Raw genomic sequence first — 15,496 nt, 5'->3', positions numbered from 1 at the left:
CAATTCGGTGCTTGCTTGCATTCTAGGATTTAAATTTATCTACGTAAAAAGAAGGAGTGGGGAAAGGAAGTGAAAGAAACAAACTTTTGAACTTTAACGATACGGAAGCCGTTAATGTGCAGATTACCTAGATACTCTGCAAATTACCTAGGTAATTTGAGAAATTGAACAATTTTCGCAGCTTTAACGGATCACCCTAGTTAATCTGCAGATTAGCTAGGTAATGTACACATTAACGGATTTCGAGCTTTAGCGGTAACAGATATACAATTTAAAAAGTTTGTAAAAATAAAAGAATTTTAAACTCAGCAAAATTAGGTGTTGATGAACAGAAGTGAATTATTTGCTGAGAATGAAATGGATAGATATGAAGTTATCAGTTTTAGCATTTCCTCTCCTTCACAAAGTGTAATCATCGTGAGTTAAACAACTACAAAATCAACAAGGATTAATGTCGGACACTAATGAGATAAGACGTTTTGACAATAGAGATAAAAGTTATTACAAAAACAAAACACAAGTAACTCTCGTAAGTTGTCAGGCACGTTATACCCTTTGTGGTATCCATTTTGGTCGACTATCTATATTTACTGGCACAAGCGAATAACTGTGCTAATTTCATACGGGATATAATGTGTATAAATCATAGCGGGGAATAACAATTTAATGTATTTAACAATTAAAAGGGTGTAAATTATCTCCCGAAATAAGTGGAAAAACTCCATTCCTCCATTCTGTGGCAGAACCCATCAAAACATAAGACTAATTGTGATCTTCGTAAGTAAGACTATTTTTTCTCTCTTGTTTTCAAGGATATTGTTTGTTTATTTGTCCATTTCCGAAATCAACGGACTGCATAAACTAGCATCTTTAAGATATGGCAATTGATCGCAGATTTTTGCATCACTAACAGAGTTTTCTGGGTTTTCTTCACGTGTCTAACTTTAAAAAAAAAAGGGCCAGTTTTACATAGAAAGTCTTCCTGAGAAGCACCTTAATCGATTTGAAGATGCTATGTTTAAATCATCTGAGACATACTCGTAATTTACAGTTTAACCTCAATTCAATAGTACAGTACTATTAGGATGAGAATATCCTTCTTGCCGTGGTTTTAACGACCTTTAAATAATGTTAATAAATACAAAAAATTATAAGAGAAACTATAGTATGCAAATAATAAAGTTACTAAGTATACAAGATTTAAAACACAACAATGAATGTAAAAGAAATCTTAAAATGCTATTTGGAGGATATACTGCCGTGATCGTATAGTGATTCCCAAAATTTTGCAGCCATCTCAGTGCCAAAAACTTCCCAACGTTCTCAACCCATTTTCCATTTGTGAGAAAGGCTTGGAAATATTAATTTTCAGATGTGGTGTTGTTGTTATATATATTTTTCCTCAGTAAAATTCTGGTTCTGAGAGTCTGAAAAAATGAAGTCTGCACATTATATATAAGCCGATTTTTCACAAATTGCCTTTACCATATAGGGGAGATCGGGGCAACTTCGGCATACGGGGCAAGTTTGTCAAGCGCTTTTTTTTTAAAAACAAATTAAAAGGAGATTTTGGTTATAGGTTAGGCAGTTGAGTTTTATTGGTGGCTTGTTGAGTGTAGTGTTTTTATTGTTCTCCAACAAGCGTAGTTGAATTATCAAGCAAATTTTCATTTTCGTTCAATTCCATATAATATTTTTTTTCCATTTATATTGAATTGGCAGGTTTTGTTATAATTCCATGATAACGAAAGTTACTTTTCCTGTTAGAAGGATGTAACTTCAACTTATTCACGTGGCCAGATCGTGGCTTGGCATTCTGTTCTCAGGGTTGTACTTAATGTTTCGAAATCATGACTAGCGGGGCAAGATCGGCAACATAAAGCCACATTAGAAGCAAAGGATAAAAATAAAAAATTCGGAACTTGCAGATCGGAACGGTTTTAGAGAATGCGGATTCGAAGTAAACTAAAAGAAAGAGGCAGAAAAGTCCTAAAGAACCGGAAAATGACGGTAAAAATACTTATTGTATATATTGCAATGAAAAATATGGCATTACTCAGGAGGTTATGCTGTAAATGTAAACTCTGGGCTCATATGGACTGTACGGATGTAGAAAATGAGTATGTTCAATTTATTTGATATGTGTAGAGAATAAAAGAATAAACAATATGCTTTTATATTGCTTTTACATTGGTTTAGAATGTTTTCATTTATTATCTGGTTGATTACAAAAAAAAATCAAACAGATAATAAATGAAAACATGTTTGCATTTTTTTTTATTTATACAGTGGAACCTCCGTATACGACCTTAATTCGTTCCTGGTGTTCCTGGTGTTTGGACTTATACCAAATAGGACGTATACCGAACCAAGCTTTTCCATAAGAAGTAATGTAAAAATGATTAATCCGTTCTCATGTAAAAAAATGGCTGGCTTTAAACACCTCGCTTTCCTGGCTAGTTTATGCTTGATTTTTCACGAGATCAGCATGTTTCTTTTTAGCTTTCTCGCAAATAATTTCTTCCGATACGCTGTCGCCAGCACACGGTTTTTCAGTTATCCAAAGCAAAAGCAATTTCTCGACACGATCTAATGTCTTCGATCTCTGTTTAGAAATTGATTTAACCCCTTTCGCAACGTTAGGAGATTTAATAATGTCTTTATTTTTCGTGGTTGTCGATATCGTCGTTCTCGGAATACGGTACGCAACAGTTAAATCTCGAACACACGTGCCACCTTTATATTTCTCAACAATCTCTTTTTTCAGTTCCATTGTGATTCTAGTCATATTTTTTATTTTTCTTTTGCCTTTTTGCAATTCATGATTAATAAAAATAATAAAATTTTACTTACAAATTAAAATCAGAAGAAATTTAACAAAGTTATAAACCGTAACATCGCGAACGTCTATTCTGGTCTAATACATCGATAGTGCTACTTGCTCGTAGATGGCGCGTATAATTGAATTAAGTCGTATACCTAGCGAAATTTGTTTTGTCCAAACAGGACGTATTCCGAATTAGACGTATTCTAAAGCAGACGTATACCGAGGTACCACTGTATATGTCTTTGAACTTGCATTTCGTTGTAATAAATATAAAATAGGTGTTGGATTTGTATTTCTAAAGAAATACAAATACAAATACATTAGATTTGTTTTAATAGTGAATTCCAACTTATACATTGTTAATAACATAAATTTATATACCTGCCTATCTTGCCCCATTACTGTTGTCCCTATATCAGGAACAACTTTAATAAAAATAATTAAAATAATTATAACTTTACAAAAAGAGAGCAATTTCTCTCTTTTTGTAAAGTTATAATTATTTTAATTATTTTTATTTCCAAACTGATTTTAACCAGTTCTATAGTAAGGTAACATTCCAATAGACAATATGCAAAGATTTTTTTCAGTTTTCAGCAGTATTTATTACACAAAATTTAAGTAAAGCTTAACATGCCGGTCTTGCCCTGGTCTCCCCTAATCATATAGATTTCATTGATTTTCTTAATTCTTATTTTGTATAATATTAATAAATAATTAAAAAAAATCTAAATTCATGTAGTATATTTGTTCAATTATAATCTATCTCGCCGGATACATCACCTGTTTTTCCGGAAGAATGAATGAAGTCATACATTTTCATGGGAAAATGTAAGGATGTATGAGAAGTTCTCACTTTTAAATTTAATTACGCTGTTTTAATTTTTCGTACAGACATATATATACACACACACGTGTAATCTCATGGTAATGTGGAAGAAAATTATCTATCAATTGACATATACAGGATTAACCTTAATTTTTATCTGTAAAAGAGTGCAGAATTGTAATTCAGGCGAGTAATCTATTTAAACATATAAGTTTATAGAAAATAGTGTTTTTAAAACTTAAACGTTTTTTATTGGAGATTTTAATCATAATTTAACAAGACTTTTCCTTTTAAGCTTTAGTGAGTTTTTCTTCGAAGCATTCTCGTAATTTTACTTCACTTAATGTACTGATATAATCCTTGTAAAATATAGAAACGTAATTATTTTTAGGTTGTCCACCGATTACAGTCAAGGATGGCATTTTTAACGTAGCCGAAAATAAATACAAATGCTCTTATGGAAATTATTACTTATTTGGAAATGAAACGTTAATATGCCAAGAGGATGGAAGTTGGAAAGGTGAAGTGCCGTATTGTGGTGAGTTGTTTACGTAAATAAAACGATAACAAAATGTACCAATCATATAAATTTTCACATTAATTTAATATAAATAATCATATAAACGCTATATAATTAAAATGATCTTGTTTTATTAATATGCACAATCAAATACAACTGTATTTATTACGTACATTACACATGTCATTTTTTTTCACTTCAAAAAACATTTTTATACTCATATATTCATGTAGTCTCGAATCCTTTTGCTTCTCTACTTTAATTTCCTTTATGGACTGAAAATGTTTACGTCCTGAATTTAACATGGAATAGTCGAAGTGTAGGCTTACTCCGATTATCTAAGCGAATGTAATCAGTTGATATGCTACCGCTAAAGCTCGAAATCCGTTAATGTGCACAATATCTAGCTAATCTGCAGATTAACTAGGGTGATCCGTTAAAGCTGCGAAAATTATTCCATTTCTCAAATTACCTAGGTAATGTGCAGAGTATCCAGGTAATCTACACATTACCTACTAGGCACTCGGTAAAGTGAAAATAAGATCTTTGCTGGAACAACAGCAACGTTTCTGTACGCTTAAATTAACATAATGTTATTTATTTAATTTTCAATACCTAAAGAATCAAGTTAATACAATCAACAAATTAGTTGATTGAATCAATCATCAATCAATTAAAAAAACTTTAATACAAAAATCAAACGGTTTAAAATATTATTACAATTAGGGAAATGAATTTGCAAAACATATGATAAAATTGTACTTACTTATTAGTGCAATCTAAAGATTGGTGACACTTTGAATTACGTAGCAATTGGTTTTTGCGACAAGCACGCCTATTTGTGGTACATTTAGATTTGCAGTCACATTTTCTGAAACCCTGCCCAGTACCAAGGGATTGTTTTATTGCTGTTTGACGTAAAGATATTTCTACAGCAGGGACATCCATCTTCTTTCGTTAAAAATCTCTCTTTGCAAACACTGAATTCAGATTTTGCATACAATTGTTTTAAAATACCTGTTTTAGTATCAAGTTTATAAAAGCCATCCTCTGTTTTACTAAGAACCACAGCTAAAATTGAACGTGCATCAGTTTTTGCTCTGTCTTCTTCGGGTACTTTAATTCTCACAGCGAAACCTTCATCGACGTTTGGGTGCTTTGCATTAGAAACTGCTAACATTTTCTTTGCTTGCTTTTCTAAACATTTCTTGGCTTCATCACGCTGTATTTTCTGATCCATATTCTTTTTACAGATGATGCACAATACATTCTTACCATACCCTTCCTCTTTAGGATCTACTTCACCACAAACTGCGTGAACAAACATAAAACTTGATACTAAAACAGGTATTTTAAAACAATTGTATGCAAAATCTGAATTCAGTGTTTGCAAAGAGAGATTTTTAACGAAAGAAGATGGATGTCCCTGCTGTAGAAATATCTTTACGTCAAACAGCAATAAAACAATCCCTTGGTACTGGGCAGGGTTTCAGAAAATGTGACTGCAAATCTAAATGTACCACAAATAGGCGTGCTTGTCGCAAAAACCAATTGCTACGTAATTCAAAGTGTCACCAATCTTTAGATTGCACTAATAAGTAAGTACAATTTTATCATATGTTTTGCAAATTCATTTCCCTAATTGTAGTAATATTTTAAACCGTTTGATTTTTGTATTAAAGTTTTTTTAATTGATTGATGATTGATTCAATCAACTAATTTGTTGATTGTATTAACTTGATTCTTTAGGTATTGAAAATTAAATAAATAACATTATGTTAATTTAAGCGTACAGAAACGTTGCTGTTGTTCCAGCAAAGATCTTATTTTCACTTTACCGAGTGCCTAGTAGGTAATGTGTAGATTACCTGGATACTCTGCACATTACCTAGGTAATTTGAGAAATGGAATAATTTTCGCAGCTTTAACGGATCACCCTAGTTAATCTGCAGATTACCTAGGTAATTTGAGAAATGGAATAATTTTCGCAGCTTTAACGGATCACCCTAGTTAATCTTCAGATTATCTAGATAATGTGCACATTAACGGATTTCGAGCTTTAGCGGTAACAGATATACGACTTTCTTTAGTCCTTGGTATTTCCAATATTTATCCTTATAATATGTAATTTACTTTAATTCAGCTAACTCAATTTATGCGGAGATATGGAAAGATGGTCATAATACAACGGAAAATTTAAACGAAAATAATTGCATAGGAGCTGGCACGGATGGACCTTGGGAGATTAAATTATTCGAAAAATCTTTTTCCGCTATTAGAATAAAGTTTAAAGGTAAATATTTTAAAATATGTTTTTTGTAATCATTTTACTAATAATTATAATGTATTCCAGCATACGGCAACGATACAGGATGTCCTATCGTGTCTCTAATTGTTAACAACAATAGATATGAAGAACGACATAAGACTAGTTGTGATCGTAGTAAGTAAGACTATTTTTTTCTCTCTTGTTTTCGAGGATATTGTTTGTTTATTTGCCATTTCCGAAATCAACGGACTGCATAAACTAGCATCTTTACGATATGGCAATTGGTCGCAGATTTGCGCCTCACTAACGGAGTTTTCTGGGTTTTATTCATGTGTCTAACTTTTAAAAAAAGGGTCAGTTTTACATAGAAAGTCTTCCCGAGAGGTACCTTAATCGATTTGAAGATGCCATGTTTAAATTATCTGACAAGTAAGACATACTCGTAATTTACAGTTTAACCTCAATTCAACATTACAGTACTATTAGGGATGAGGATATCCTTTTTGCCGAGGTTTTAAGGATCTTTAAATAATGTTAATAAATACAAAAAATTATAAGAGAAACTATAAATTAGTATGCTAATAATAAAGTTACTAAGTATACAAGATTTAAAACATAACAATGAATGTAAAAGAAATCTTAAAATGCTATTTGGAGGATATACTGCCGTGATCGTACAGTGATTCCCAAATTCTTTTGAGCCATTCTTAGTTTGACAAACTTATATCCAACGCCCCCAACCGCACCCCATGGGCAGCTAGCTATATGGAGTATCCGAGTTTTCTCCTGGTGTTTAACGTCTAAATAGAAAACAGTTTCTCATAGAAAGTCCTCTTGGTAGGCAGATATTAAACAATATTTTAATATAACATTGGTTCGTTGTTTGAACTTCCTAATAAAATAAAATTAAATTAAAATATAATTTCTCTTAAAATGTTAACTAACAATATACCATAATTGTATATTCTTTAATTGATATACACTTATTGACAAAAAAAATTACGCACCAAGAAGGAGACTTTGCTATTGCAAACTTAATGATGATGGTGAAAAGTGATTACATTATCATAGTAAAAGAACAATTTCCTGTTAAACAAGAATACAATTTAATAGATCCTTTCTTACCTTGTAGGGCCAGAACAACAGTGGCCGATTCGATAAAACCACTGAACAGCTTTGTTGGTTGTGGGTTGGCCTTGTCAATGGGCTGGCCACTTGAAGTTTTCCAGGCTTCTTCACTTTAATAATACCTAAATAGAGGCCAGTTTCTCATAAAAGGTCTCTTAAGAGCCATCCCCTTGACAAATCACCCATGGGAAAAGTTGCTGTTTACGAATAAACTAAATCTTGTAGGACCTTTTCCCTGCATGCACGCGGAAATGCAATCTGGAGACATAAGCACTGTTTGCTATTCTACGATAGCTTCTTCCACAGTAATTGCAACCGGCACTTCAGATCTATTACATTTGTAGATAATCAAAGTCAGCATCCATCATGTTTCTTGCACTATTAGTAGAAGTGATTAACTATCATACAGATGACTCCCCAGCATACCGAGAGTAGAGACAGTGTGTGATTTAACTTTAAAGACAGAATTGAAGCGTTCACCAGAGATCTTTCACTCTTCAACGTGGCAGTTGTCTGTTCCCAAATAGAAGCAAGATTTGTGCATAGCCAAAAAGCTTAGGTGGCATCCTGCTGCACTGGAAAACCCAAAAACGAATCCGATCGTAAAATCCCTGGAATTTTATCCTGGCTTTCTCAAAATTATAACGCAGAATTTATCAAATCCTGTCAGTGTGCATAAAGTCTTTGAGTGCATTGTACAGGTATGCCAGATGTTCGAAGATCTCCTAACAACANTTAAATAATATTTTAATATACAGACAGCTTAATATAACATTGCTTTGTTGTTTGAACTTTGTAATAAATTAAAATTAAATTAAAATATAATTTATCTCTTAAAATTTTAACTAACAATATACTCTAATTGTATATTCTTTAATTGATATACACTTATTTACAAAAAAATTACGCACCAAGAAGGAGACTTTGTTAGTGCGAATCTAATGACGATGGTGAAAAGTACTTACATTATCATAGTAAAGGAACAATTTCCTGTTAAACAAGGATACAATTTAAAAGATTCTTTCTTACCTTGTAGGACCAGCACAACAGTGGCCGATTCGATAAAACCACTGAACACAGCTTTGTTGGTTGTGGCTTGGCCTTGTCAATGGGCTGGCCACTTGTAGTTTTTCGGTCTTCTTCACTTTAATAATACCTAAATAGAGGCCAGTTTATCATAAAAGGCGTCTTAAGAGGCATCCCCTTGACAGATCACCCATGGGTAAAGTTGCTATTTATGAATAAACTAAATCTTGTAAAACCTCTTCCCTGCATGCACGTGGAAATGCAATCTGGAGACATATAAGCACTGCTTGCTATCCTACGATAGCTTCTTCCACAGTAATTGAAACCGGCCCTTCAGATCTCTACCAGGTAGATAATCAAAGTCAGCATCCATCATGTTTCTTGCACTATTAGTAGAAGTGATTAACTATCATACGAGATGACTCCCCAGCATACCAAGAGTAGAGGCAGTATGTGACTCAACATTAAAGGCAGAATTGAAGCGTTCACCAGAGATCTTCCACTCTTCAACATAGCAGTTGTGTGTTCCCGAATAGAAGCAAGATTTGTGCATAGCCAAAATGCTTAGGTGGCATCCTGCTGCACTGGAAAACCCAAAAACGAATCTGATCGTAAAACACCTGGAATTTTATCCTGGCTTTCTCAGAATTATAACGCAGAATTTATCAAATCCTGTCAGTGTGCATAAAGTCTTTGAGTGCATTGTACAGGTATGCCAGATGTTCGAAGATCTCCTAACAACAGGTATACTGAAAATTATGAACACAGTGAACCTGTGCAAGCTTTTTGTAGGGTAATAGAAGAGTGATTTTAAGACACTTTGGTGGGATTACTAGCGCGCAATAAGACTACAACTATAATTATGCGTATACCTGAATATCGCATAGCTGTACGCCAAGTTTGCAGTAATCAAACAAGTGTATCTAGGTCAATAGCTACTTTTATCAATGGGTGTATTTTATAGTAATATTTCAATGTTATGTAGTATTATGAAGATATTTACAGTATAATTGATGTAATAATAAATTTTTCGATTATAATTGAAATTTATTTGATATTTCAATTATTTCAGTGGTTACACAATTTACGTACGAATTTAAAAACGACATGACAGGAAATATTAAATTTTACTTAAGTCAAGATTCGTGGCACAAATTTCAAGTATGTGGAATCTATATTTATTCAAAGTCAAGTAAGTGTTTTCTTTCATATTTAAAATTATTCGACTGCTTTTCTTTCGTTTGTGTTGAACAGTAAATCTGTAGTAAGAAATGTTATATAAAACCAACTGATTTTCATTCATCCTCTTGTATAAAAGAAGCAACACTATAAAATGGAATTATATTATATCATTGGTTACTTTCTAGTAGTGCTGTGCGATGCATCGATGTGACATCGATACATCGATGTTTTTGTTCGTCGATGCATCGATCTTCCGATGTTTTTGAAACATCGATCCTGAATCGATGTTAGCAATATGTGAATTTCGATTCATCGATGCATGCAGTTCATTCTTTGTTCCTAGTGTTACACCTGTTCGGTTTTCACTCGGACAGTCCGGGAATTTCGTAGAAATTGTGAAATTGCGATAAAACAAAGTTCTCGCAAATATGTTTACAAATTTACACTATTTTAACAGTGAATGAACTCACACTCATTGAAACTCATCCGCAACTCTGCCATGTTAGTCTGTTTACGCCNGGGCAGTTGTCTGTTCCCAAATAGAAGCAAGATTTGTGCATAGCCAAAAAGCTTAGGTGGCATCCTGCTGCACTGGAAAACCCAAAAACGAATCCGATCGTAAAACCCCTGGAATTTTATCCTGGCTTTCTCAGAATTATAACGCAGAATTTATCAAATCCTGTCAGTGTGCATAAAGTCTTTGAGTGCATTGTACAGGTATGCCAGATGTTCGAAGATCTCCTAACAACAGGTATACTGAAAATTATGAACACAGTGAACCTGTGCATGCTTTTTGTAAGGTAATAGAAGAGTGATTTTAAAGCACTTTGGTTGGATTAATAGTGCGCAATAAGACTACAACTATAATCGTGCGTATACCTGAATATCGCATAGTTGTACGCCAAGTTTGCTGTAATCAAACAAGTGTATCTAGGTCAATAGCTACTTTTATCAATGGGTGTATTTTATAGTAATATTTTCATGTTGTGTAGTATTATGAAGATATTTACAGTATAATTGATGTAATAATTAATTTTTCGATTATAATTGAAATTTATTTGATATTTCAATTATTTCAGATGTTACGCAATTTACATACGAATTTAAAAACGACATGACAGGAAATATTAAATTTAACCTAAAGCAATGTTCGTGGCACGAATTTCAAGTATGTGGAATCCATATTTATTCAAAGTCAAGTGAGTGTTTTTTCATATTTAATTAAAATTATTCGACTGTTTTTCTTTTCTTTCGTTTGTGTTGAACAGTAAATCTTTACTAAGAAATATTATATAAAACCAACCGATTTTCATGCTTCTCTTGTATAAATGAAGCAATACTATAAAATGGAATTATATTATATAATTGGTTACTTTCTAGACACTTTTAATTAATTGCTTAGGCAGTTGTTTGGGAAGTAGAACCCCACAGCCTGAGGCAAATGTAGTGTTGCCATTGTTGTAGAATTTGCCACCCACGTGTTTGCTCTGTGTGGATACCTGTAAGCTGATAAAGGAGGTTTTGGCAACATAACGTCCCCAACACACTACTTTGGTCCTGTTTCAGATAAATGGGTGGCTCGAACATTCTTCATTCGAGTCAATCGGCTGGATGTTGAGTGTTTGGGACCTCAGCTTGAAGTCAACTGATCGGTGTAGTCCAGACAGATTAGTCTTCTGTGTTGTTACATTGTGAGAGTATAGGTCCTGGGATACCCTGGTGCATCAGTAGGTGTTGCTTATGCACACTGTACAGCATCCCCTGGTTGGGCTCGGTGGTGGATGGGATCAATGGGAGCTGAAATTTATTCCTTTAATCATGAATTATTAACTACTAATACTGATCTTTCGGGACCTACAATGCCACGTTTCTTGATTTTGCGCTGAAATTCCGAACTTATATTGGGGACTCTATCTCCTTTTCTAATACAAAACTTGATAATCTGCCAATGACAACTACTTGTAGAAACTGCATCGATAAAGCAATCTGAGAAATTCCTGAAACGAAGACGTTAAGCGATATCCCAATTACTGTTTCTCCACACGCCATCCTCGACTTTTCTCATGATATTAGGAAAACGATCCTCTCTCCGAGTCAGAGTCAACTTTCATTCTGGACGAACTGTCTGTTCAAAACTAACTATTTCACCATGTAGAATCCAATTAATAGAAAAGTCCTCAGGCAGTTCGTTCGGATAAAGAAGGTCTATACATTTTTACTTTCGTAATTCTTGCTTGCTTGTCCTCTTTCCTCTCTTCTGGTGAATCGCACAACAAAAAAGGAGACAAGAAAACAAAGAGGGACACCGTAAGTACCCTTCAATGAAAGATAAGCGTAACTCCCCAACCGTGGACAAACCGTTACAAAAAAATAATTTAAATGGTGTTGTAACACCACAACTGCCTCATGAATCCCTGACATGACATGAATGATGCCTAATAGCTCAAACTGATTCAAAGCCAAAACAGGAAATTGCACCAAAACTATTAAACAGCTCAAGACAGACGCTTCCAGCTCTCTAAAGCACAACAAAAAATGGTACTGGCCGAAAATCTCAAGGCGGAAGAATAATCTCCAGAAATACAGTTTCCAGAATCTCTAGAAAATTATGGCAATGATCTTTTAGGGGGATCAAAAAATGAATTAATACTTTCTCTATTTTATTAAATGCAGTGGAACCCCGGTTAACGAACGTCCTGGTTAACGACCAAATCGGTTAACGAACTTTTATTTTACAAAAATTTTGTCTCGGATAACGAACAAAATTCGGATAACGAACTTAACGGCTTTTTTTGTGTCAAATTTGTAAGCTTGCCGACTTTTAGGGAAAATCAGTTAATCGTGTGTCGGTGATGGTCTAGGGTCCATTCGTACGTTGGTGGTGGCGGAGGAGACAACGATGACAAGTATTTTACAGTGAAAATCGTTTATTAGAACTTGAAGATACTTACATATTTGAGGCAGTTGGAAATGGCTTATCTACAGTATTTTCTCTCAGCACTGAGGAGTGGCGTATCGCTGGTCCTACGATAGTGCAAGCTGATCAGTCGTAGCCCCAGAGCAGACGAGATGGGTTCGCTTGGTCACAGAAGCGATGGTAGGTGACAGAACTGCAACAGTTGGAGCGGTCCGCGAGACACAACACAAATTTTAGCGGGTACGACTTCAGGCTTAATCCAGATGATGACGACACAGATTAATCGCCATAGAATTTTTAGGAAAACTGTGTTTTGACCTGAGATTCGGGGTTTTTATAGTATTTCTTCCTTGAATCTTACCTTACGATTAGTCCTGCGTCCCATTCCTCGCTTCCTGATTGTTTTCTTTTTTGTCTCCAGGTGAAAATCGAAACCAGATCAGGTCACGAGAAAGGTTTGTTCTGAGGCGTTTATTTGACACCTGTTCGTCGACTCTGATCAGAGATTGTTGATAAACCGATAAGCCTTTCGCTCATAATTTAGCCTATTGTTTCTGCTATCTGTCATTTTAGAACTTTAACGATCGTATGTGATGTTTTTATACCCGTCAAATCTTTCCCCTTTTCCGAAAATTTAACTTAGATCGACTGTTTATGAGCACGTTTTCCTATATTTTCATTAAAGAAAACCCATTTTACAAATAAAATTACAAAAATACTGACGTCTAGAACGGATTAATTGTATTTGCATTAATTTCTATGGGAAAAATTGCTTCGGTTAACGAACAATTCGGTTAACGAACGGACTCGTGGAACGGATTACGTTCGTTAACCGGGGTTCCACTGTATAATGGGAAAGGGAAAATGTTTGTGTGAAACATTTAACTTTTAAAAAATAAATTTATTTGTTTTGAATACCGTAACTGCGTTAAATAAACTTGCTAACTAATATGTTTAATAAATAAACAGAAGAAAAATGTTCCATTGCATCAATAAATCTACCAAATGGATATATTTCTCCTTCAAATGTTAACTCGTTAAACTATGGAGAATACGTGTCATTTAACTGCAATGAGGGTTTTCAACTGAATGGATATCGATATCTTTATTGTGGAGTGACAGATATATCGACTCAAATACCTCAATGTCAACGTAAGTAAACCATTTGGGCAGCTTTTACATTTAAAAATTTATTTCATTTTTAATTGCCTAAATTAAATTTTTATGAAGGAATCCAATGCAAAAATTCTCCGATGAAAATATTAAATGGTATGTGGGAAAATTGGAATGGAACTAAACGTTACTTTTATGAAGACGAAATTCGTCTTATTTGTCATCCTGGTTATAAATTAAATGCCACAGGAAATATNAGTGTCAACGTAAGTAAACCATTCGGGCAGTTTTTGTGTGAAATTTTATTTCATTTTTAATTACCTTTATTAAATTTTAAGAAGGGATCCAATGCAAAAATTCTCCGATGAATATATTAAATGGTATGTGGGAAAATTGGAATGGCACTAAACGTTACTTTTATGAACACGAAATTCGTCTTATTTGTCATCCTGGTTATAAATTAAGTGCCACAGGAAATATTAAATGTCTTAAGAACGGAGAATGGTCCCATACTCATGCAGCTTGTATAGGTATGTAAATATTTTATATGTTTCAAAAATAACGAAATGATTGCAGTTAAAATAATTTATATTTCTTACAGAGAAGAAATTTCCAATATATTTAAGTAAGTAAATAATAACAGAATAAAATTTTAAATATCGGAATAAATAGATTTATATACAGTATCTTGTATATTAAACTTTCACAAAGAGATTCGATATAAGAATTCTCCCATCGCTATATTAAATGGAATATGGAAAAATTGGAATCAAAGTAAGAATTACTCCTACGAAGATGAACTTCATCTCACTTGCGATGATGGTTATAAATTAAATGCCACGGGAACTATTAAATGTCTTGAGAATGGAGAATGGTCTCACACTACTTCTATATTCTTGAGTATTTGAAAATTTCTGAAATTTTATTTCTTAACTAGCTGCAAGGACCCACTTCGCTGGGTTTTTATTCGTTCGTACATTCGTATGTAATATAGTTTTTGTTTTTTTATTTATAAAAGACTGTTCTTCTAAGTAATCTAGAATCTAGCTGCAAGGATCCGTTACGCTGGGTTTTTATTTGTGGGCAAAAAGTAACGATAGTTAAGATTAAGATTATTACATTATAGCCAATCTTACCCGTTTTCACAGAATGCAAGAATGAGGTCCCCCGTTTCCAGACTAATTAGAGACCTGGTTCCGATTCTATTTTTGAACGTCTCTTGTTCACGTCCAGTTAAACGAACTATTTTCAATTTCATCAATTTTCTGGAACGTTTACAATCGTTCTATAATCGAACCAATATTCGAATTTTATGTTCGAATTTAATTCGAACAAATTCGAACAAAACATTCGAAATAGAAAGCCACTTTCAACCACTTTCAGCCTCATATCTCCCGCACCCTTATAGCTATCGAGACGCAACCACCCCTATGCACGAATGGAGACTTGGGGCTACCACCNTTTATATTTACGTGCATAGTGATCCAGCTATTTTAACAAGGCAACAAATATCAATACGAACATTAATTTTGATTTGTCGAATAGTATTTTTCAGAAACTTTAACAAAATAATTGTAAATTTTATATAGATTCGTTTTGTTGAGATTATTTAAACTTAGTTTAAAATCAAGTGGTGAATTAGAATTACATATTTGAGATATTTTATAATGGTTACGCAGTTTAGA

General features: G+C 33.6%; 1 protein-coding gene across 3 annotated transcripts; it reads left to right on the top strand.

The window, feature by feature from the left end:
• The first annotated feature begins 3,593 nt into the window (after positions 1-3,593).
• On the top strand, positions 3,594-14,786 carry LOC111622414 (CUB and sushi domain-containing protein 3-like). 3 transcript variants are annotated; one of them, XM_023364792.1, is made up of 9 exons: positions 3,594-3,842; positions 4,048-4,194; positions 6,320-6,469; positions 6,530-6,619; positions 10,861-10,980; positions 13,668-13,850; positions 13,929-14,060; positions 14,285-14,341; positions 14,413-14,786. In XM_023364792.1, exons 1-9 carry the CDS (start codon positions 3,752-3,754, stop codon positions 14,442-14,444), a joined length of 1,002 nt encoding a protein of 333 aa, XP_023220560.1. In that variant the 5' UTR covers positions 3,594-3,751; the 3' UTR covers positions 14,445-14,786. The 3 variants fall into 3 exon arrangements, with proteins under 3 accessions (XP_023220560.1, XP_023220561.1, XP_023220562.1); XM_023364793.1 differs by lacking the exon at positions 10,861-10,980 and adding an exon at positions 9,672-9,791; XM_023364794.1 differs by lacking the exon at positions 13,929-14,060 and having other exon boundaries at positions 14,153-14,341.
• Positions 14,787-15,496: the final 710 nt, after the last annotated feature.

Source organism: Centruroides sculpturatus, unplaced genomic scaffold (assembly GCF_000671375.1).
Source record: "Centruroides sculpturatus isolate CEXI.00-Female unplaced genomic scaffold, Cexi_2.0 scaffold195, whole genome shotgun sequence".
NCBI classification, from domain to species: Eukaryota; Metazoa; Arthropoda; class Arachnida; order Scorpiones; family Buthidae; genus Centruroides; species Centruroides sculpturatus.
The sequence above is the reverse complement of the archived record's forward strand: the minus strand, read 5'-3'. Positions and strand labels throughout refer to the sequence as shown.

Excerpts from the sequence above, each read along its gene's own strand:
- LOC111622414 (XM_023364794.1), top strand. The coding sequence starts at position 3,752 with ATGGTAATGTGGAAGAAAATTATCTATCAATTGACATATACAGGATTA. Across the intron at positions 6,620-10,860 it reads TAAGACTAGTTGTGATCGTA|ATGTTACGCAATTTACATAC; the intron begins GTAAGTAAGACT and ends CAATTATTTCAG. Across the intron at positions 14,342-14,412 it reads TACTCATGCAGCTTGTATAG|AGAAGAAATTTCCAATATAT; the intron begins GTATGTAAATAT and ends TATTTCTTACAG.